This window comes from Bos taurus, chromosome 26, assembly GCF_002263795.3.
Source record: "Bos taurus isolate L1 Dominette 01449 registration number 42190680 breed Hereford chromosome 26, ARS-UCD2.0, whole genome shotgun sequence".
In the NCBI taxonomy this organism is placed as follows: Eukaryota; Metazoa; Chordata; class Mammalia; order Artiodactyla; family Bovidae; genus Bos; species Bos taurus.
In genome coordinates this window covers 34,118,843-34,142,602 of record NC_037353.1, presented here as the reverse complement: position 1 = coordinate 34,142,602, position 23,760 = coordinate 34,118,843, and the positions used below count along the sequence as shown (strand labels likewise).

The following is a 23,760-nucleotide window of genomic DNA, read 5'->3' as shown; positions in this document are numbered from 1 at the left end:
GGGTCTCTTCCTTAGGCCTTCTAAGGGTAATGGCAAGTTGTTGTTCAAAGTCGCTCAGTTGTGTCCGACTCTTTGCAACCCCATGGATTGCAGCATGCCAGGCTTCCCTGTCCTTCATCATCTCAAACTCATGAGTTTGAGTCAAACTCGTGTTTGCTCAAACTCATGTCCGTTGAGTCGGTGATGCCATCCAACCATCTTGTCCTCTGTTGTCCCCTTCTCCTGCCTTCAATATTTCCCAGCATCAGGGTCTTTTCTAATGAATTGGCTCTTCACATCAGGTGGCCAAAGTATTGGAGCTTCAGCTTTAACCTCAGTCTTCCAATGAATATTCAGGATTGATTTCCTTTAGGATTGACTGATTTGACCTCCTTGCAGTCCAAGGGACTTAATGGCAAGTTAAGTTGTATTATATTGTTGGGCTTCCCTAGTGGCTCGGGGGGTAAAGAATCTGCCTGCAGTTCAGACCCCGGTTCAATCCCTGGGTCTGGAAGATCCCCTGGAGAAGGGCATTACAACCCACTCCAGTATTCTTGCCTAGAAAATTCCATGGACAGAGGAGCCTGACAGGCTATATGGAATGAATTGTTTTTTTTGCCTCCAACTTCATACTTTGAAATCAACTCTGCCTCTGTCTAACCCCATGTGATCACCCCCAGGCACCTGAAAACACCAAGGGATGAGGGTGAGAGTGGGGTTGGAGTTCTGACCTGGGAAAGCCTGACAGCTAGAGGCAAGCCCTTGCTTCTTGAATTCTCCACCCCAAGTGTTGGTCACATGTTGCACGGTGCAGAGAAGAGGAAGGAGGGAACAGAATTGACACCAGCAGCCAGAAAAGAAGACCGTGGGAGTTCATGGTGTATTTCATGTAAACGCTTTCCTTCCTCCTTCTCAAGTTGCCTTGAGTGACTGACCTTGCGGTACCCTGTGCGCATCCCTTCGGCTCATCAATAGCTCCTTGTGTGGCACCAGGACCCCCTTAAGTTTCTGCAGCATCAGCCCCCTGCTTCTATGCCTCTGGGCTTTCTCTGAATCTGTAGAAGTCTGTTCAGCTTGTGCAGACAGGTGTACTCTAGAGGTGGAGGGAGTTAATGCCCCTGAGATGTAGCCAATGGGAGATGAGAGTTGGGTGGATAAGTATCCCAGCCTCTGTCCTTCAGTGGGATGGTTTGGGGAAATATTCTACACAATGCCTCAGAGGATCCCTAACAATATTGAGCCTCAGTTGCCCAGTGGTAATTAGCTCAGGATGCGCCCTTTATTGACTCTTCTTTCTCTGCTCACTCACCTCAGACCCTCATTCTTACCTTGTAAGATCATCTCCCAAATATACCACCTACAGCCAAATCCTCACCTCATGCTCTGCTTGTGGGAGAAGCTAAACTAAGGTAGGCACGCACACACCCCACCATGGGAGGAACAAGCCCAGTCTAACTAGACTGGCGATGACAGACAGAGGCTTGATACTTTCTTTTTACTTCTCTTTGGTCATCTCTTCATAATCTCAAAACCATTTTACATCCATGGCCCTGCAGGGCATTGGAAATGGTTCAGAGCTAGGAGGAATTACCTCATAATCTCAATGACAGAACCAGGGTTCAAAAAGATCTTGACTGGCTGAAGCAATGGGGCTGCCATCAATAGGATACAATTTAAAAGAAACAAGTGCTATGGTAAAGTTGAAAAGAATCGATTGTTCATGTACTGAACATGATAGTCACTAATGTGAAATGAAATGTGGGGTTTTTCATTGATCACAATCTCCCTGTGAGTCAAGACTTAAAAAAAAGAAGCAATATGGGACACTGTTGACAGAAGCATCTAAATCAGAGCTTAACAGGCCTCTACTTGAGCTGACTCTGGCTCACCACCACCAAGCCCAAGTCCTGGACTTTCTGCTGATAGGCCAACACCACACACCTCTCAGGTGCCTCTTTCCATCCACTTAGCCTCACCTGTCTTAAGACTTATGCCAGTCCAGCCTTGGCAGTGGCCGCTAGCTCTATGTCGGTTTAGCCAACAGTGTCTTTGATCTGCTGTTGCCCTTGCGTTTTTCCCTGTTGCTATTGAGACATAGGATGCTGTGGGATTCCCTGGGCACATGCACAGCATGGATGTCTAAGGGAGTTAACACCCAGTGGGACCAGACATTAGTCAGTGGTGGGCAGGGCCAGTAGGTACTTCCTTCCCACTTCCTTCCTTTAGCAGACATTCCTGAGTAGCAGTGGCTTATGTGGCTTCTTGGAAAGTAGAGACCAAGAGATCCAACGTCCAAAGCTTCTGTGGGAAAGGATGTTGACTCTCCCCCTCCACTTCCTGCCTTCTTACTTCTGCCCTCTGGATCACACTTCTGAATAAAGTGCTCGCATGGAAGCCTTTGCCCCAGGTTCTATTTTGTGGGAAATCCAGACTAACACATGTTGTCTGAACGGATCCCAGGGGCCAGAGGAGCACCCTTGTTCATTGGCTAAGATGTGGAGGGTCTGATGTAATCGCTGTCAGAAAGGGGAGGGGCTCTGCCTGATGTGAGAGGGTTAGAATGCACACAGGGAAGCCCATCCACGAGGTCTGTAAAGCAGATGAGGGCTGTGTGTCTCTGGCACCAGCAATGCATGTTCATTTCGGTCTTTAAACTGTCCCACTTACAGTTCTATGGGGTTGTTTCTTCTCACAATTTCTGATACATAATAAGCACCTTTCAAAAGCAGAAGTGATGGTACAAGTCAGATTTAGCATCTTGCGTTTGGGTCATCCTTGTTTTCACAACTTATAGCAGTGATGCAATCACAGCCTTAGAGAAGCGTTAGGTCATTTTTCTTTAAAGGAAATCTGGCTGCGATTCCGCATCCCTCTGGATTGGGGCAGAGTTCTTTCTCAGTGATTATTGAGACTTCCAGCCCATGTCCAGGTATAGCTGGAGAAATCCCACACAGAGCAAAATATCTGGGGAAAGTGTAGGTCTTTTTGTAAAAGGTATTATTTGGCCGGGTCTTGGTTGTGGCACACGAAATCTGTATTGCAGCATCTTTACTTGTGGCATGTGGACACTTAGTTGTGAGATGTGAGATCTAGTTCCTCGACCAGGGGTCGAACCCAGACCCCCTGCATTGGGAGCGCAGAGTGGTAGCCCCTGGACCACCGGGGAAGTCCCTAACCTGTAGGTCTTAGATCTTTGCCTTTACTGTTCCCTTTTGTTCAGGCCGTGTTGTATCACATTTCAGCCTGAGTCTTCCTGAGTCCGGGGCCCCTACTCAAAGTCTCCTTCTGGTGCTGAGAGGGCAGCTCTGCGCCCGCTCTCTCTCTGTGGGGGACCTCACGGCACCCTCTCCTAAGCGTCATGGGGACGCTGTTCTTCTTCACCTGCTCTGTGGCCTCTCCTCCCCGTGGTTCTCCTGTAACAACACAGAAACACTACTGGGTTCTCTCTGTCTTCCCCGAGGTCCCCCCAGCAGTTTCCTCAGAGCCTTTTCTCGAGGTGGAAAGTCACTAATTGGTACCCTGCTGATTAACTACTGCCCATGACCCTGTTTTATTGTTTTATTCCCAGTGTTTTTCAAAAGAGGGAATTTCAGGTGCAGATGCAGATAGCTGGCTTTTCTGGAAGAGTCAGAATATTTGTCCCTGCTGGCTACTGATTCCCTCATCACAAGCTGGCTGGGGTGGAGAGGTGGTTCAGATGGGGCCTGTGACCTGTGGCTTCACCTCGGTCCCAGCAGGCATGTTGGCATCAGTGTTGATTTCTTTGATTTGATAAATATTTGTTGAGCACGTTTTCTGTATCAGACCTTGTTCTCTGCATTAGGAATACAGAAAGGACAACATGGACCAAGGACCCTATTTTGATGAAATATCTTGATGGAGGAGACAGATAATTTTTAAAAGCAGATATACTAATATTTAAGGTGTCAGGTGGTGGTAACTGCTGTGAAGAACATAAAGCAGGAAGAGGGTTGTAGAAGAAAGACAGTGAGCTGAGGGGTGGGGACAAATGTGTTGCCATTTTTTGTAAGCTGTTTCTGAAAGGTCTGTATTCAGTGACATTTAGGCAAAGAGGGGCTTCACAAAGCCAAGAAAAGAAACTGTCTTCACGCTGCTCCCTGGGAATCAAGGGACTAAGCAAGACCTGGAAGGCAAGAACTTTTGGGACCCGCCTAAGATAACAGAGGTCAGCACTCAGAGAGTTCTCATCTGCCCTTATTTTTGCATCCTTGCAGAAGCTAAACCTGAATTGATATCTTAATAAATTTTCTGTCCTACTCTTATAAAGATTTTTATCTATTTAAAAACATTTCATTGAAGTACTGTTGGTTTACAATATTGTGTTAATTTCTGCTGTACAGCAGAGTGACTCAGTTATACATATGTATATTCTTGTTCGTATTCTTTTCCATTATGGTTTGTCACAGGGTTTTGAATACAGTTCCCTGTGCCATACCGTAGGATCCTGTTGTTTATCCATCCTATCTATAACAGTTTGCCTCTGCTAATCCCAAACTCCCAAGCCTTCCCACCCCCATCCAGCTCTCCCTTGGCAACCGCAAGTCTGTTTTCTATGTCTGAGTCGTTTTTGTTTCAGGTACATTCATTTGTGTCCTGTTTTAGATTCCCCATATAAGTGATATATCATATGGTATTTGTCTTTCTCTGTCTGACTTACTTTCAGTCATCTCTAGATCTATGCATGTTGCTGATTTGGGAGAATGGCAATGAAACATGTAAAATATCATGTAGGAAACGAGTTGCCAGTCCAGGTTCGATGCATGATGCTGGATGCTTGGGGCTGGTGCACTGGGACGGCCCAGAGGGATGGTATGGGGAGGGAGGAGGGAGGAGGGTTCGGGATGGGGAACACATGTATACCTGTGGCGGATTCATTTTGATATTTGGCAAAACTAATACAATTATGTAAAGTTTAAAAATAAAATTAGAGGGAAAAAAAACAATAATTAATAATGAATTAATAACTAATTTAGAAAATACCTTGACTCAAGAGAATCTAATATATAATCTACCCAGGAATTTCTAGCAAATAGCATGTGTATTGTTAATATTTGTTGAATGATTAGGAATTAGATCCCCTTAGATATGAACACTAGTGTATGGGAAGATTGTACTCCAATATTTTTTTTTTGTACTTCAATTTGATTGGAAAAGGCTGGATTGTTGAAAAAAATTTGGAATAAATGGTCATCTATGTGGAAGGAAAAAAAAAATAGCCTTATTTCATTCTTTTTTATGGTTGGATGATATTAAACATTTTTAAGAGATAAGGCTAAATTTCAGATATGGTATTTACCCTCTATGGAGTGAGTAAATCTTTTTTCATTTTCCTCGGAGGGGTGAGTTGGACCTTCTGCTTTAGTCACAGGCCTCACAGAGAGAGCTTTTCTCATTTTGTCGTCGTATGAGGGTGTGGGGTATGCCTTTGGCTTCTTTTCTTGGGTTATGATCACAGCTAGTGTTAAACTACTGCATGCTGCCTGATCATACACAAGGATTTGGTCATCCACATAAACATGATGCTGTTGTGAGTTCACTTTTCTATTTAGAGAAACATGTCAGCTAGAAATACCTCCACCTTATTACCCAGACGCATGCGTGCCGAGCAAGTCTCCAAAATAGCCCTTTGAGTAAGTGGCAGCTTTAAAAACCATCCAGCCACCTACTTCAAACCAGAACGTCGGCAGAGGAGAGTGGAAGTTGGATACTGAACGGTCAAGGTGCCCACAGGAATTTAATAGGAGTCAGGACTTTGGAGGCTTGAACAACCAGACGGTGGCTTCTCTTTGGATTTCTTGCCTGTTACCGATCTTGGTCTTCTCTCTTCAGACTTCACGATGAATGTGCAGGCTTGTTCTAGGTGTGGGTACGGGGTGTACCCTGCTGAGAAGATCAACTGTCTAGACCAGGTCAGTAGACATTTTTTGGCCTTTGCAAATTGTCACAAACTTGGGAAATATATCTTGTCACATATGGACATGTGGGTTTTTCTGAGCCACCAAGATATAATGTTTTCCCCACTTTTCTTCAGTTCTACCAATTTCTAGCTACATCTCCTGTATTGTCTCAAAAATTTGTAGCCGAGTATGAGTTTTATCATCATTTTATCCCTAAAGCTCATTTTTTTTTTGCCCTGAAATATATGATTCCTGAGAATGAAAGAAAAGGTAATTTTGCTCAATCTTTTCTATTTGGTTTCTAGATATGGCACAAAGCTTGTTTTCACTGTGAAGTTTGCAAGATGATGCTATCAGTGAATAACTTTGTGAGTTACCAGAAAAAGCCATACTGTCACGCGTAAGTGTTTGATGTCCTTCCCCACCACCTCTTGAATTATATGTGTTTTGTTTTTTTTTTAAATAAGTAACCAACCAGAGGTTCAAATTGCGCACTCCAGGGTTAAATCCAAGAACCCAAGAAATGTCTTCTCAAAAGTTTTTACTTACATACAGTCATTAAAGAGATCTGACACAGGATTTTATGCAATGGACAGAAAGTTGAAAATTTCAGATTTCTTACAAGTGAAAAACAAAATCTATCCTCTGTAACCCCATGTCAAATTATTAAAGATTATGCAGAACAGTATAATTGATGTGACTATGCAGAAAGCTTTAAAATGTTTTCTTTTAAATAATTTCAGGTAAATAATTTCAGTTAAATTTGGTGTTTACGTTAAATAGGTTGAATTTATTTGATTTGCTTTTCTTTCTTTACGACTTATTGCCTGGAAACTCTTGAATTTAATTATTACGTCTTATATTTTTTTGATGTAAAAAGTGACTCTTCCTTTAAGAATAGTCACTCAGTCGTCTTGGATAAAGTACATTTCTAATTCTGATTTATATCTACTTTTTGTAGCCATAACCCCAAGAACAACACTTTTACAAGTGTCTATTACACTCCATTAAATCTAAATGTGCGGAAACCTCCAGAGGCCATTTGTGGGGTAAGTTACTTAATTTTGAATTTCAAAATAGTATTTAAAGAAAATTGCTTAGCTCAGGCGTTTCTTAGTTTTTGTCTCTGTAAATATGGAGAAAATGGGCAGATTTACATCTAGGCAGAAAATGGGCAGGTTTACACCCAGGCATGTTTAAGTAACAAATATTGCTATTTGTCCTACCACAACATAGACGCCCATCCAGGATAATCCAGCTTGAATATCTGAGATCTTGTATCCATTTTAATCTCCTTGTGTCTGTCCGCTCTGTACACATTGATACAGCAGGCCATACGTACACCAGGTGCTTAATACATAAAACAAATCATATATAGTTGGAAAATATCACAAAGCCCTTTTCTTTGCCCATTGTATTTGGGTACAGACATGGAAACCTCTAGTTCCACACTCTTAAATCTCTCTGCATTCGGTAGTGTTTAAGATCTCTTACCCTGTGGGTAGGGGTAGGTCCGAGATATTTTGATCTGGAGCTAATGTTTGGGTAGGCCAGGAGGCCATATTGATTAACCAACCTGTTTTGAAAAACTAACAGTAGAGTTTTGTCAGGTAACTATTGACCAGACGCTTGCATTTATTAAAATGATGAATCATTTCACTCGCCTCCCCCGGGCCCCATAGCAAGTTGCTTAGGGGATGGAACTAGCAGCTTTCTAAAATTAGAGAATGACACAGGAGGTGGAAGGCTCTCTAGTAATCTGCCTTCCTCATGTTACCTCACCCTATCCTGACTCTCCTGCCTGCCCAGGCCACGTCCTCCTCAAGAAGACGGTTTAGCTTGAGCTTATCCTGATCATGGCTTTCTACACATAGTTGCCAACTAGCTTATTTCACTAAGTGCTTTGCTCCAGTTGTGAGTTTATTTATTTATTTTTTTAACAAGTTTAGGTAACATTTACTGTGTAATTGCTTAACTAACTTAATACATTACAATCCAATAAAGTAAATACTATTATTATCCCATTCTACTGGTGCGGAAACTGAGGCTTGGAGAGTTGTTCCTATATCTAGCATTGACTTCTAACAACTGAGAAGCCTGAAGAGTTCTCAAGCCATCCATTACTGAGAAGGCGGATTCTTTTACGATTTTGCTTTCATCTGTTTTTGCTTGTTTGTGTGGGTTTTGTTGTTTGTGTTTGTCTCTTAATGTCTAACTCAAAATTGACTGTACTGAACTTAACTCTCAGTTCGACAGAGTGCCAGGCATGTTGCAAGGCCCTTTGTCTGTATAATCTCACTTGTTCTTCACAAAACCCTCTGCAGTATTACATTATAGCTGGAGAGGCTGAGGCTCACAGAAGTTAAGGAACTTGCCCAGTTTTTCCCGGCCAGTTGAATGTATACAAACCCAGATCTCTATTACTCTAGGACCCACATCCTAAACTGCTCAGTCAGCCTACTCCCACGTACCTAGGGTGTGGCAAAATCTTACAACAGATCAGGCAGTACTTCCTTCCTTTGAAGTGGTGGCGAATTCACTTTTTTGTAACTTGTATGACAGGCCGGACCTGGAGCGAGATTATGGCTGGTTCTATTTCCAGCCACAGGCAGTGACATGAGCTTCCCAGGAAGTCTGTGTGTGTGTGTTAGTTCACATCTATGTGAATATGTGTGTATGTGTGTAAATATGTGTGTTTGCATATGGGGAGTGTATATATGTGTGTATGTAGGTGTAAATATGTGTGCACGTGTATACATGTGTGTATACATGGTGTGTATACATGTGCGTATATACATGAATGTGTATATACATGCCTGTGTGCACATTTGTGTATGTGTGTGGTATGTGTATATGTGTATATGTGTGTTATCTCTGTGTGTATATGGTGGATGTGTGTTTACGTGCATGTGTATATACTCGCATATGTGTGTACATGCATATGCGTGCATGCGTGTACACACACGTGTGTGTCTGTGTGTGTATGCATATATGTGTATACGTGTGCGTGTGTGCGTGTGCATGTGTACAGAACAACTGACTGCTGAGACCCCTTTCTCCTCCTTTCCCACCAGGGGAAAAATCAAGTGGACACTCATGTCCCTTCTAGGCCCCAGATCTTACAACCCCACTGGGGAATGTTGTGGGTTGCATTCTTACTCCCTTTTCTTCTCTGGGAGACTTTGCCAACTGAATAAAAAACAGATTCATAGTGCATGTGCTAAAATTAAAAAAGGAAAGAAAGGGATTCTTCAGTTACGGCGATAAAGGTGAAATGGCATTTGAAGCTGGTCAACATTTTTCTGTTTTTTTAAATATCACTCTTCGAAAAATAAATGCATAAATAAATATTCAGTAAGACAAAATTTCCTGTTTGGTAGGTGTGAATGGAACTTTTAGCAGAACAGGACATCTAGATTCTCTCCTATTCAGAGAATGAACTTTAACCCTTAATGCTTTCTTATTCCACAAATAACATTTATGGCTTTTTTCCTCTTCCTATTTCCTCCAAATAGTCATGAGCCCTGTGAAAGGTCTCTAGGGAGGCAGGCACCCCCGCCTTCCCCTCACTGCCTATACTGTGGGAGAAGGGCAGAAAATACAGATTCCTGTGTACTTTGGTCACGTGATTCTGATTCCTTTAGTCAGTGGCTGTAAAGGAGGGCGATTTTGCCTCCTAGGGGATATTTGGTGACGTCTGAGGGACTTTTTCTGGTCAAAACTGGGACGGTAAGAATACTGGTGACATCTGGTGGATAGAGACCACCCATCTTGCTCAGCATCCTGCCATGAGCTAGACAGGGTGCCCCCAACAAGAAATGAACTGGCCCCAAATGTCAGTGGAGCTGCTTACATGAAACTTTGCCATGAGTTTATGTAGTGTTTAGGTAATTTCTCAATAGCCAAGGGAAAAGGCATGTAAAGATTTCTCAATTTATGTACTTAAAAATATACATGTTAGTGCTGCATTAAGCAAGCCCAGACAAAGTGCCCTTGACAGGGAACTAAAATTCCCGGGTTCTAAATCTGGCTTTGCTAACCTGCTGAATGATTTCAATAAGTTCACTTCTCTTCTCTGAGCTTCTTTCCTCATCTGTAAAATCAATGATTTAAATTTCAACTTGTTTAAGTTGCAGATTTCTGGGTTCCATCTTGGATCTCAAACATTATGATATCTGGGTTTGAACCTGAGCCCTGATATTTTCTTTTGTGGTTAGTTCTTCTTATGCTGCCCTTAAGAAATCTTTGCCTATTCTGAAATCATGAAGATATGGTTAGATGTCAGTTCTCTTCAAATTGATTGACGCAGTCAATGCAGTCCCAGCCAAGATTCTGGTGTTTTTCATAAAAATAGACAAACTGATTCTAAAATTGATATGAGCATACAGTGATTCTAGAATGGCCAAGAAATCTTGAAGAACAAAATCAAAGGACTTAGGTTACCAGGTTTCTAGGCTCCTCTGTCCATGAAATTCTCCAGGCAAGAATATTGAAGTTCCCTTCTGCAGAGGATCTTCCCCATCCAAGGATCGAATCCAGGTCTCCTACATGGCAGGCGGATTCTTTACCATCTGAGCCACCAGGGTGCCTCTTCTAGTTGTTAACTCAGTGTAGTATTGGCAGTACTGTAGAATTGACAGCTCAGTGGAGAACAATACAAGGTTAAGAAATAGAGGTGCACATATGTGGTTACTGGAGTTACAACAAGAGCACCACTGCAATTCAGAGTAGCAGGAATCATCTTTAAATAAATGGTACCCGAGTGACTGGACACTTACGTAGAAGAAATGGACTTGATACCTACCTCATACCTATACATAAACATTAATACAGGGTGTGTTATGGATCAAGATGTGAAAGGTGGAATCATAAAGCATAGGAGAACACCTACATGAATTTGAGGAGCCAGCATTGAACAAGCTCCCTGAGTGTTGCACAGGCTAGTTAGGAACCACTGCTCTCATGTCTGGTGTTTTCTAAGCTGAATACTTGGTACTGTGTGATAAGCTTGTAGAGACATTGTCTTTTTATTTGCGCTGCAAAATAGAGCTTTGCACACAGTAGGTGCTATCCATGTGCCACTTGGCTGGTGGTACAGATGAAGCCAGTGGTGACTCTTGACAGTACAGTGTGGCTTTGTCGTACAGTTAGGATGCTCTGTAGTTGAGACGTAGGACCCGCTCCCCCCGCCCCCAATTTCGTTCTGTGTTGTTTGTTACCTTTCTCATTTCTGATGGAAACATTACTGACGACATCTTCACTGTGCAGATCGGTGGCCAGGAGGATGGTGAACGGTTTAAGTCGGTTTTTCACTGGGACATGAAATCCAAGGATGAGGCCGCCGCACCTAACAGGCAACCACAGGTGGATGAGGTGAGGCGAGAGTTATAAACAGGTTTGGAAGCAGAGAAAGGAATGACACATTGTGCAGGTGACATGTGTAGTCAGCATTACTTCGAGAGGGAATTGGTTAAGCTTTCTTTTATCCATCTTGTCCTTCCAGCGGTCTACAGAAGATCTCCATGGTCTGTTTCCCACGTTTTCACAATACTTGGTATTACCAGACAAAAGTTTTGACAACCTGTATCTTGTTTTTTTCTGTTTAAACTTTCCTGATTGTGAGTATAGTTGAGCGTATTTTCACATATGAATGATCTGACTTTCCAGATCGCCAAAGCATGGTTCTACCCAACCTGTCCAGCTTGCTGTACCTTCAGCCCCCTTGGCTCCCTATCTCTTCCCCCCAGTTCCAGTCAAACCTATTTCCTCATGGTCTTTCACACAAAGTCTATCATTGCCCTCATGCTTTTATTCATGGTAGTCCCCACTCTTAGAATTTATTCAACATGTGTGTTTTTATTTTTTGCCTTTTTAAAATCAGCATGCCGTTATTGAGTATTATATGCCAGGCACTATTCCAGGCTGCTGGAATACATCAGTGCACAAAACAGACAAAAATCTCTGCTTTCATGGAACAGACCTCCTTGAGCAGATGCTTTTTCTTGTCTCTTTGCATCATCTGGTAACTGACCTCACCCCTGGAGGTCCAGCTCAAATTCCTGTCCAAATCAGGGCCCTCACATGGAGATTGCTTTCTCAAAACTCTCACTGTGTTTATCTTCAATACAGTACCTTTAAGCACCAAGCGTTTTCTAATTGCTAATTGTTTCATATATTAGTTTTATCTCACTAGAAAAACCACACATATCTTAAAAGAAGAATTTTTTCTTTTTTTTTTTTTTTTTTGATTGTCTTTTCCTAGTGCTAATTGCTTAATCTAGCGCTTGGCACACAACAGGTAGCAGATTTTTGAAGCTTGGCTGAATAATGCTGATTAAGCTCAGATAGGTGGCTTGTCCACAGCAACTCCCCGCTGCCCCATCTTGGTGCAATAACGTGCAAAAAAAAGTTAAGTTACGTTTGGAACTCTGCTGTGATATCAGTCAATCTCTGAAAGTTTTGGTTATTTAGGAGATGAGGTTATTTTCTAGTTTGGAAAAAATGAACATTTTGGCTAGCTGAGACCTGCCATGTATCAGGAGGAGTTTATAATTTTAAGAGAATTTCTGTCTTTTCTATCTTATGATGACGGTGTGGGTGGGTGTTGCTGGAAGGGTCGGGTAGGTAGGGTGATCTTGCCAAGCAAGTGTGTGGGCTGTGTGTTTGTATGCACTTGTGTTTCTCCTCTCCAGAGAGCCTATTGGAGTGGATACAGGGAAGGGGACGCCTGGTGCCCAGGAGCTCTTCCAGACCCTGAAATCGTAAGGATGGTGGAGGCACGAAAGTCACTGGGTGAGGTAAGGGGCCTAGAAGATTACTTTAGCAGTTAGCTTGAATGTTCATTAAGATTGTGATAGAATACTGGCCCTCGCCCAAACATTCCCATGTCCTAGTCCCTGGAACCTGTGAATATGCTACTATGCATGGCCAAAGGTATGATGAAGGTAGGGATTTTTTAACAGAATATAGCTGCTTTGCTTCCCAGGTAGCTCAGTGGTAAAGAATCCACCTGTCAATGCAGGAGAGGCTGGAGACAAGGGAGACACGGATTTGATCCTTGGGTTGGGAAGATCCCCTGGAGGAGGAAATGGCAGCCCACTGCAGTATTCTGGCCTGGAAAATCCCATGGACAGAGGAGCCTGATGGGCTACAGTCCATCGGGTTGCGAAGAGTTGGACACGACTGAGCAACAGAACAAATGTACATATATGTGATTTACAGCGTTGTGTTAGTTTCTGACGTACAGCAGAGTGATTCAGTTAGGTGTATACATACATAGGCGTGTATATTCTTTTTCATGTTCTTTTCCATTATAATTAATTACAAGATAATGAATATAGTTCTCTGTGCTAGCCAGTGGGACCTTGCTGTTTATTTTATATATAGTAGTTTGTATCTGCTAAACTCAAGCTCCTAATTAAGGTAAGGATCTTGAGATAGGAAGATTATCCTGGATGATTAACATGGACCAAACGTGGTCATAAGGGTGCTTATAAGGAGGGAGGCAGGAGAGTCAGAGTCAGAGAAAAGATGATGTGACAACAGAAACAGAGGTCAAAACTGTTTAGGGCTGTAAACCAAGAACTGTGGACAGCCTCTTGAAGCTGGAAAGGGCAAAGAAATGGATTTCCTACCAGAGCCTTCAGAATCAGCCCTGATGCCCTATTTTAGATTTTGGACCTGTCGCACCATAAGAGAGATCTTAGTAGGTTTTCATTGTAGGAAAGACAATTTTACCCCAGGCTCTGGAATTCCTTAATGATTTGCATGCTGTATCCTCTAGTCCTCTCCCTAAACCCAGGGCACCTGTCTTTTGAAGAAACCACTTTGGAAAATATTGTTAGTCTTGAGTAAGTTTTCTTTAGCACATGGAAAGAAAGCAACTGAAGCATAGTTGCTAAGGTGCTGTGTTTTGTTAGGAAAGCAGACTAGCAAAGATATTCAAAAGTAAGGAGGAGAAAAGAACAGATATTTCACTCCCAGTGCTGTAGAAATGTGTCTGGTGGTGGTTGAGTCGTTAAGTTGTGTCCAACTCTGTGACCCTATGAACTGGAGAGCCCACCATGGACTGCGGGCCCATGGACTGAGGAGCCTGCCAGGCTTCTCAGTCCATAAGGACTTTCCAGGCAAGAATAGTGGAGTGGGTTGCCATTTCCTTCTCCAGGGGATCTTCCTGACCCAGGGATCTAACGTAGATGCCCTGCACTGCAGGCAGATTCTTTACCGACTGAGCTACCAGGGAAGCCCAGAACTGTGTCTAGCGGATGAGTTGCTGAAAGGTCTCCTGTGGAATAATTGCTGCATTATCTTACAAGCCTTTGAGTCAAGGGGCCTCCCTTGGGTTGTGCCAGGTTCCACAGAGTTTAATATAAACAATGAAAGGGAAACTCTTTGACCTAGGAAATATGATTTCTTTAGCCTTGAAGGTGTTAATTTAAATCACCAAGTGAATAATTTTCAAATTTATTCCAGGAGACCAAAATATTTTCCTAGTACCATGTACATCCAGTTGCATCGGTTCTGATGATGCTTGCTGTTGCAGTTTATTCATTCCCATTGGAGATCCTGTTGGTTCTCATGCTGACATTGGTCTCACCAACAGGAGTATCCAGAAGACTATGAGCAACAGAGAGGAAAAGGGAGTTTTCCAGCCATGATCACACCTGCTTATCAAAGGGCCAAGATCGCCAACCAGCTGGCCAGCCAAGTGAGTGTCTTACTGCTAACTCACCATTGATTACACTAATTTTTGTCATTAGTGAATCCCTGGGATTCAGGTAAAATCCAACAGGAGAGTTCTTTGGGGGCAGTAGGTACCCTGAGTACAATATTATGAAGAATACTGTGTTCTTATCTTTTGTATATCAGTCATTCTCTATGCCTGTGCCTCCTCTATCAATGGAGAGAAGACCATGTCACTCACCCCGAAACTGAACCAAATAATATTTCGAGGTTAAGCATCAAGGACACTGATCTTTATTAAGAGGATGGCAGATCCTACTGAAGAACAGCATAGCTGGTTGATTTAGAGCTCAGATTCTGGAGCCAGGTGTATTGGGATTCGAATCCTGGCTCTCTTGCTTCATATCTGTGGGACCCTGCACGAATTACTTAACCTCTGTGTTCCCCAGCTGCTCATCTGTAAAATGGGGCAAATCATAGTCCTGCCTCATGTGATTGTTACGGAGACAAATGAATATTTGTTCAAGTTTAGCAGTTCCTGGCACTCTCTTGGACTGAACACATGTGCGTGTTTTTGGAGAGGAGCCCATAAAGCAGGCCAGAAAGACTTGCCATAGGTTTGCCTTGAGTGTTGCCCAGTGGTGTAGCTTTAGGACAGCTGCAGGGAGAGGTCCTACAAAAGCTGCTGGGTGTTACCTTGACTTCGTGCTGTCTCTTCGCCAGGTGGAGTACAAGAGAGGGCATGATGAGCGCATCTCCAGGTTCAGCACGGTGGCGGATACCCCCGAGCTGCTCCGGGCCAAGGCTGGTGGACAGCTTCAAAGTGATGTAAGAAATGATAGAAGCCAGGGATTTCCCTGGTGGTCTAGTGGATGGGACTCCATGCTTCCACTGCAGGGGGGCCTGGGTTCAATCCCTGGTCTGGGAACTAGGATCTCCCATACCATTTGTGTGTTAGTCGCTCAGTCACATCTGACTCTTTGCAACCCCACAGGTTGCTGCCCGCCAGGCTCCTCTGTCCATGGAATTTCCCCAGGCAAGAATCCTGGGGTGGGTTGCCATTCCTTTCTCCAGAGGATCTTCCTGAGCCAGGGATCAAACCTGGGTCTCCCACATTGCAGGCAGATTCTTTACTGTCTGAGCCACCAGGGAAGTCTATGGAGTCCCATGCCATGTGGAGTGGCCAAAAAGAAAAGAAAGCAATGATGGTGGCCAGATGCTGTGATTCTTCTTTAAGGTTCCCCACTCTTTCCTAACGTGGAGAAGGGTGGTCAGGTCAGATTCAGCAGCTAGCACAGGCCACGTGAAAACTCTTCCTTAGAAAACTCAGACGGTAAAGTGTCTGCCTACGATGCAGGAGACACAGGTTCGATCCCTGGGTCAGGCAGATCCTCTGGAGAAGGAAATGGCAACCCGCTCCAGTACTCTTGCCTGGAAAATCCCGTGGACGGAGAAGCCCGGTAGGCTACAGTTCATGGGGCCGCAAAGAGTTGGACACGACTGAGCGACTTCACTCCCTTCACTTCACTTCAGTAACAAACCAGATATTTCTGATTAACCTGAAAGAATTCTCTCCTTGTCACTGCAAATTACAGAATAGAATTTCTGAAGAATTTGTACCATTTGCCTTTTCAGTTCCAGTTGCTCCACAGCATAATAAGACTGAAAACTTAGTGTTGTTCTGATTGGGAAGCTTAAGCACAAATCCAGGTTCAGCTTAACGAGTGGCTTCTGCTTGCCTTGGTTGGCCTGCAGCAGGTACTCACAAGTATGTGTTGAATTCTGGCCTGAGCATCTCCATGTATCAGACACTGAGCTGGGTGTTGGGAATAAAATGGTAAACAAGAGTCTATCAAGCGCTAAACCTACTGCATTGCTTAAGAGATCTGATGGGAGATGTGCAGGTGTCATGGGAGCCCTTAGAGGGGCTTCTCACTCAGATTGCCCGGTAGATGGTGGGAATGTGGTATGTGATTCAAAATATTTCTTTTTTCAGGTGAGATACACAGAGGCCTATGAACAGCAGAGAGGGAAAGGCAGTTTTCCTGCTATGATCACACCTGCTTATCAGATAGCCAAAAGAGCCAACGAGCTGGCAAGTGATGTAAGTGTCCCAGGCTATGTTGTCACAGGAGGGGAGGAGTCAGGAAGTTACCCAGACCTGGCAAGTCCAGCTTCCTGCCTTCTTTTGTGTGCACTGTGGATCCAAGAAGGAACTTTCCTTCAGAGTTTTCAGTCAGTTTTACTAGAACAATGATCAGGCAGTTTTATGTCTAAGACACACTCCCTAGACTCGAGCAGAAAAAGAGCATTCCGTAGACATTCATTTTGACTCTTCTAACCCGTGTGCATAAGAGGCTAAATTTACCAGGTGTATCCTTCTCTCCCCTCCAAATAGGTGAGATACCATCAACAATATCAAAGAGAAATGAAGGGAATGGCTGGCCCTGCTGCTGGAGCTGAGGGTCCGTTGCCAAAGGAATACATGGACCAGTATGGCCAGGTATGTGATAAAGTGACTTCCTGGGAGACTACCCTTTTGGATGGTCAGGTCTCAGTTTGGCAACCCTCTAGCCCATGACACACCCTGTGACAGTTTAATCAGGAGTTGGGCTGTCGTCTATATTTGCTCTATTTATGGAAAGTGGATTTCAAAGCCAGAAAATAGCAGGCAAACGATTACACAGGTTTCAACTTGACTCACTTAGGAAAACAAATTCTAAGTACTTTATCTTTCTTTTTTTAAAAAAAAAACAAACTAAAGGACCTATATCAGCATGGTGTGTTTGCTAGGAGTAAAGCATCCTCATCTATTCATTGAAGAACAATCCTGAGGACTCAGGCTGTGTTTAGCCTGTCACTGCGTAAGAGCACCAAAGGGATCAATGCATGTCTTGGAAAATATTTCGCTGAGTAGCAGGATTCTTTTTCTTAGAAAGTGAATTTCTTATCTAGGTTGCCAGATAAAGCAATATGCCAGAGGGAAAAAAAGGCATATTGCTTTATGCCTTTTTTTCTCAATTTCATTCTTCAATGAACTACATCTTGACAAGATGTAAAAAGATTGAGTGACAATTACAAGCTAATTTCATTTGCACATCCCTCTGTATTTTCTGGTACTAGACAGCTATTGTAAGGGGGAAATGGAACATTATGTTTTCATGGTTGTAAGTAAAGAATGTTGGAAGACCAAATATGTGTTCTGGAAGAGTACATTCAATTGGCCTTAGTTGATATTTTTTTTCTTAATTTGACAGTTGTTTAAATTTTCTGGCACTGAGTAGACTTTACAACACATGTGACTTATTTGACATATATAATTTATAAAAGGAAGCAAATAACTGATTTCTCTTCTTCAGAAAACTGAGATGCTTATCAGTTCAGTTCAGTTCAGTCGTGTCCAACTCTTTGCGACCCCATGAACTGCAGCACGCCAGGCCTCCCTGTCCATCACCAACTCCCGGAGTTTACTCAAACTCATGTTCACTGAGTCGGTGATGCCATCCAACCATGTCATCCTCTGTTGTCCCCTTCTCCTCCTGCCCTCAATCTTTCCTGACCATTGTGGGGTATATTCATGTGAAACTTTGAATGAATATAAGATAGGTTTTGGTCCCTTTGCAAAATGTCTATCTGAACACAAATGTCTGATTTTGAGTTTATAAGGCAATTTTATTAAATTCCACAATAATTGTTAGTCAAATGGTTTCTAGTGCTTAAAGCTCAGTGAAGATATTTGTTATAATTGTATTTATTTATTTATTTTTGGCTGTGCTGCATCTTTGTTGTGGTGCAGGCTCTTCTCTAGCTGCGGCGAGCGGGAGCTGCTCTCTAGTTGCAGCGTGAGGTTTCTCCTTGCATTAGTCTCCCTGGTTGTGGAGAGCAGGCTCTAGCGCGTGCAGCTCCGGTCGTTGCGGCATGTGGCTGCTGCTAAGTCGCGTCAGTCGTGTCCGACTCTGTGCGACCCCATAGACGGCAGCCCACCAGGCTCCCCTGTCCCTGGGATTCTCCAGGCAAGAACACTGGAGTGGGTTGCCATTTCCTTCTCCAATGCATGAAAGTGAAAAGCGAAAGTGAAGTCGCTCAGTGGTGTCTGACTCTTAGCGACCCCATGGACTGCAGCCTACCAGGCTCCTCCGTCCATGGGATTTCCCAGGCAAGAGTACTGGAGTGGGGTGCCACTGCCTTCTCCATGCGGCATGTGGACTCTAGAGCAAAGGTTCAGTAGTCGTGATGCATGGGCTTACTTGCTTTGCGGCATGTGGGATCTTCCTGAATCAGGGATTGAACTCATGTCTCCTGCATTGACAGGGAGATTCCTTACCACTGAGCCCCCAGGGAAACCCCAAAATATGTTTTTATTGGTTTAATGTTGTAAATATGTTGCTCAGATGGTCTGGACAACTTTTCAAAGTCAGTTTTAAAAATACTTGGCTTCCATATTCAGCAGAAAATATTTTGTTCTATATTTGGGCCGTCCTATCTACCACTGTTACCACACACATATAATTTCTTATATGTATCTAGGCCTTTCTATACACAGTGATGAAATTCCTAGTGCCAGAGTGGAGCCTTGATTATTAGGGCATTTTGCTTGAAGTTCCAATCATGATAATGGGCTTCCCAGGTGGCGCTACTGGTAAAGAATTCATCTGCCAATGCAGGAGATATAAGAGACGTGGGTTCAATGCCTGGGTTGGGAAGATCCCTTGGAATAGGAAATGGCACCCCAGTCCAGTGAACTTGCCTGGAAAATTCCATGGGCAGGGGAGCCTGGTGGGCTATAGTCATTGGGGCTGCAAAGTGTCGGATATGACTGAGCGACTGAGCACACGGCATACGGAATCGTGACAATAACAGATAAAAGAATCAAAGTGGGTCTGGTTTGATAGCACCACCAGCAGCTGTCGGTCAAGAGGACTCCATCCCCTGTGGCATTTCACTGATATACGTGACACATCAGGGTGAGATCAGGGGGGAGTGAGAGAGAAACAGGCAGTCAGAGGAACTATAAATATCTGTAATGCCTAAATGACAAAGCAATTCATTCTTTTTAATGCATATTTTTTAGGTTAATGGACTTTACCATGTAATCTATTATTTGTCATCTTCCCAATAGGATTAAGGGTCTCAAAAAGATTTACATACTAAAAAAAAAAAGGTTTACATGCACAACATATATTCATATAAACAGAGACGTTAAAATAAAGCTGCAAACCAACTCCAAATCATAAAGCAGAAAGGGCAAAAGGAGGCTACCAAAGAATTTGAGTCTTTGTTATTATTATTTTTTTAGCTTAACTTTTTTCACTTAGTTCATGTGGCCCAGAACCTTCTGGCAACCAACCAAAAAGGAGCTCTTAGGCTAAGCAGTTGTCATTACTGGGTAGAAAGGAACCCTGTGCATTCTGATTTTACCCAACTGTTTCATATAAGACAGTAGTGTGCCAGACTCTGAACCGTGTTGCTGGAACCAGGCAGCCCCACCGCGGAGGAGGCCAGAGTGAGATGGAGTCATGAGCCCGAGGGGACACACTAAGGGTTGTTTCAGATCTGTGGGAGCACAGATTAGGAAGCAGCCGCTTCTGCCTGGGGCAGGCCCGGGAATGAGGGAGGAGCTCCCCGGAGAGAAGGTAGCATCTGATGGACTTTTGAAGTACATCCGGTTCCTGATTGCCAGGGAAGGTGTACACCAGTGACGTGGGGCTTCCCAGGTGGCGCTAGTGGTAAAGATCCTGCCTGCTAGTGAAGGAGACCTAAGAGCCTTGGATTTGATCCTGGGTCGGGAAGATCCCATCGAGGCAGGCTGGCAACCCACTCCAATACTCTTGCCTGGAGAATCCCATGGACAGAGGAGCCTGGTGGGCTAAGTCCGTAGGGTCGAAAAGAGCTGGACATGACTGAAGCGACTTAGCACATGAGGACAGTTCCATGAGAAGGAAGGTACTCCATTATGGGAGTGGCTGGGTGATGTGGTGGGGAGGAAGGAAGAAATCAAGACTCAGGTTGTAATACTTAGTTTGAAATAAACATTTGGTCCCAGTTGAGATCATCTTATGGAAATCTGAAATCTTTTCCTCCCAATATCAAAAATTTAAATCGTTATATAACCTTCCTTTATTAGTAAATGAAATGAATCCATTACTGGGGGAGGCAGTTTGTGGGATATCAGTGCCTCTCTGCATAGATCTGCCAACAGGTCAGAGAACAGTAGCATTCAAGACCCCTGGAAGACAGAGGGACTTTCCTGGTGTCTTTTAAGAAATGATTACTCCACGGGCCTAGGAGACTCATACAGTGTCTTAACTTATCTGATGGAAACGACGATGCCAATGATAATCACTTCCGTTTACTTAGTGCTGACCCCAGTAAGTGTGCTGGACAATAGTAGGTGGGTCTGCCTCCAGAGTCCACCAGCTCAGTAACCACATGTGCTGCTCTTAGGGCTGAACACAGGAGGGTTCAGTGTGGACCAGCCTCCATGGGAACAGGAAATGTAAGAACAAGATGTAGGAGAGATCATTGCTAATCCCCTCCCCATTCCAGGGGTAGAGCATTACTGATTAAAGTTTTTTAAAATTCACTAATTATTTGGCTGCACTGAGTCTTTGTTGCTGCTCAAGGGCTTTCTGTGTTGGCAGTGAGCGGCAGGGGCTGCTCTCTAGCTGTTGTGCGTGAGCTCCTCATCGTGGTGGCTTCTCTCGTTGCAGAGCACAGTCTCTGGTGCACTTGGGCTTCGGGAGTTGCTGCACTCAGCCTCAGGAGTTGTGACACACAGGCTTAGTTGCCCCCGCAACATGTGGGAGCCTACGTCCCAGGCCAGGAAGAGAACCCGTGTCTCCAGATTCTTAATTGCTAGACCACCAGGGAAGTCCCCTGATTAAAATTTTCGATTGCCCCAGCAGGGTTACTCAGAAGAGTATGGCGAGCACAGAGGAAAGGGCAGCTTCCCGGCCATGATCACCCCAGCTTATCAGAACGCCAAGAAAGCCAACGAACTCGCTAGTGATGTAAGTACCTCATTGGGACAACCCACAGAGCCACAAAAGCAGAGGAAAAATTAGACTCTGGAGACTGTGCTTCCTGAAACCTACACCCAGTTTAATTTTTCAGAGCTGAGTCAAAGCACAATGTTAACCTTCAATTCCTATCCAAATTTCTGACGTCTGCTTTTTGGGTTCATACTGTTAGGTCACATTTGTCTGCTTTAAAGGAGATTGACATGGACAAACCACATAACTTGCTTGAGGTCAGCTGAAGCAAGCGCTGATACCAGTGTAGCCAGATCAGGTGGAGTTAGGAGAGTCTTTGCAAAATAACCCACTTTAGAAATTGAGCACTCAAGAGGAATAGCTGATTAAAATAAATAGTATGATTATCAAATTGGCTGTAACCCAGTTGATAAAATAATTTTTATTTGCAGAATGTTAGCCAGTTGGCCATCCTTGAAAGATAAGCTATTGTTACCCTTGGTAAAGTCATTACACTTGGTAAAGCAACAGGCACACTGCAGATCTTTCACCAACTTGAACTTGATCAATCATCAGAGGCCCAGCATTCATCTCATACCCCCTTTGCCCTTCTCCTTTACTTTGTTCCTACTCAGTTATCACCCATTTCCCTAGAAAAGTGCACTTTGGCCTGAAAGGGGAAATAAAGGACACATTCAGCACTCGAGACTGGATGAGAAATGGTCGTTAAAAGCAAAGGCAGAATGGGTTTTTGGATGATACTTCTAGGTATGATCATTGTGAGACCTTTCTTTATGTAGAACTGGAATGTAAAGTGTAAAAAATGTGAAAGGGGGCAGTAATATTTTAATCTAAAAGGGAGTGAGTGGTTTAGGGACTTAGTGGAGGAAAAACCCATGTGATTTTTTTTTTTTTTCCTCCAGAAAATTGTATTAAATAAATGTTGACATGAAATGTGGAGTAGATGTGGAGTAACTTCTCTCCTGGAGAATGAAACAACAACTCTGGTTGTTCTTCGTGTGCTTCTTTCAGATAAAATACAGGCAGGACTTCAATAAGATGAAGGGCGCTGCACATTATCATTCCCTCCCAGCCCAGGACAACTTGGTTCTGAAGCGGGCTCAGAGCGTGAACAAGCTCGTGAGTGAGGTATGTACGGGGACGGTCCCATCTGTGTGCTGTCACTTCCTTTGGTTCCGACAGACAGTGAAGGGGTGACCCCAGAATGAAAAATTCTGTCTTAACGCCACATGAACTACACACGTGTTACCAGTTTCCAAAGAATGAATAGGTAGTCAAAAGCAATTCATAACAGAGCATAGAACCAAACTAATTAAATCTTTCTCTGATGGTTCAGAAGTTTCCTCCTGAAATTCTCACAGGGCTGTGGATAGTCCAGAGTTCCCAGTAGTAGATTTCTAGTTGCCAGAATTTGGATGAACCAACTTTTATAACCATATATCATTCTTACAGAGTGGACATCAAAGATGAGGGGTGTTTTGAACATGGAACCTCCCTCATTCTTTTATTTTTGTAGTCAAGTTTCCAAGAAGCTCTGTGTGCTGTATGAATTCCTCTTGCCTTAGAGGCAGACCTGACGGCCAGAGACTGTGTTTTGTTTGGCCTGCCAAGGGGTTAGGATTTTTAGAATTGCCAGGGCAATTTGCAAGGGAATATCCCCTCTAGTTCCCCATATCCTTTTTATTGTTCTTGAGTTTCTTAAAGCAGCTTCTTCCCTGTTTGCATCACCTATCAGGACCCTGAAGGCATTTGAGTTGTCAGCCTCTTGCCAGGCTATGCATAGGACTCATCTAACAAGTTGTCTGCAACTCAAAAAAGGATGTGCAAATATCCTAAAAGATTTTTCTTCTCTTCCCTGTCAGTCCTTTATCCCAAAAAGTGCCTTAGCCTGTGATGCTGCTCAGAATCACAAGAGTGTACATTTCCTGGGCATCATCAGAAACTTCAGATACTTAAAAATAGTGGATAGGTGCCAAGCCCACGGAACCTGCATTTAAAAAAAATTGTATATTTGGCTGTGCCAGGTCTTAGTTGCTGCATATGGGTGGTTCCCTGACCAGGGATCGAACCCAAGCCCCTTGCCTGGAATGGGGAGGCTTAGCCATGGGACCACCATGGAAGTCCAGAACCTGCATTTTAAACAAATTGTCCATATGATTCTTATGCTCCAGGCCAGAGTTCAGCAAACT

At 43.6% G+C, this 23,760-nt stretch overlaps 1 protein-coding gene across 7 annotated transcripts in view; it reads left to right on the top strand.

The window, feature by feature from the left end:
• The first annotated feature begins 5,674 nt into the window (after positions 1-5,674).
• Positions 5,675-23,760, top strand: part of NRAP (nebulin related anchoring protein) — a 75,376-nt gene continuing 57,290 nt past the window's right edge. For 3 of the 7 annotated variants that reach the window (XM_024985667.2, XM_005225747.4, XM_024985666.2), the window contains exons 1-11: positions 5,675-5,909; positions 6,203-6,297; positions 6,859-6,946; positions 11,166-11,270; positions 12,590-12,694; positions 14,500-14,604; positions 15,303-15,407; positions 16,576-16,683; positions 16,978-17,082; positions 21,485-21,589; positions 22,583-22,699. In XM_024985667.2, the coding sequence (XP_024841435.1) occupies positions 5,838-5,909; positions 6,203-6,297; positions 6,859-6,946; positions 11,166-11,270; positions 12,590-12,694; positions 14,500-14,604; positions 15,303-15,407; positions 16,576-16,683; positions 16,978-17,082; positions 21,485-21,589; positions 22,583-22,699 (1,110 nt within the window). In that variant the 5' untranslated portion in view covers positions 5,675-5,837. 7 annotated transcript variants of the gene reach the window in all.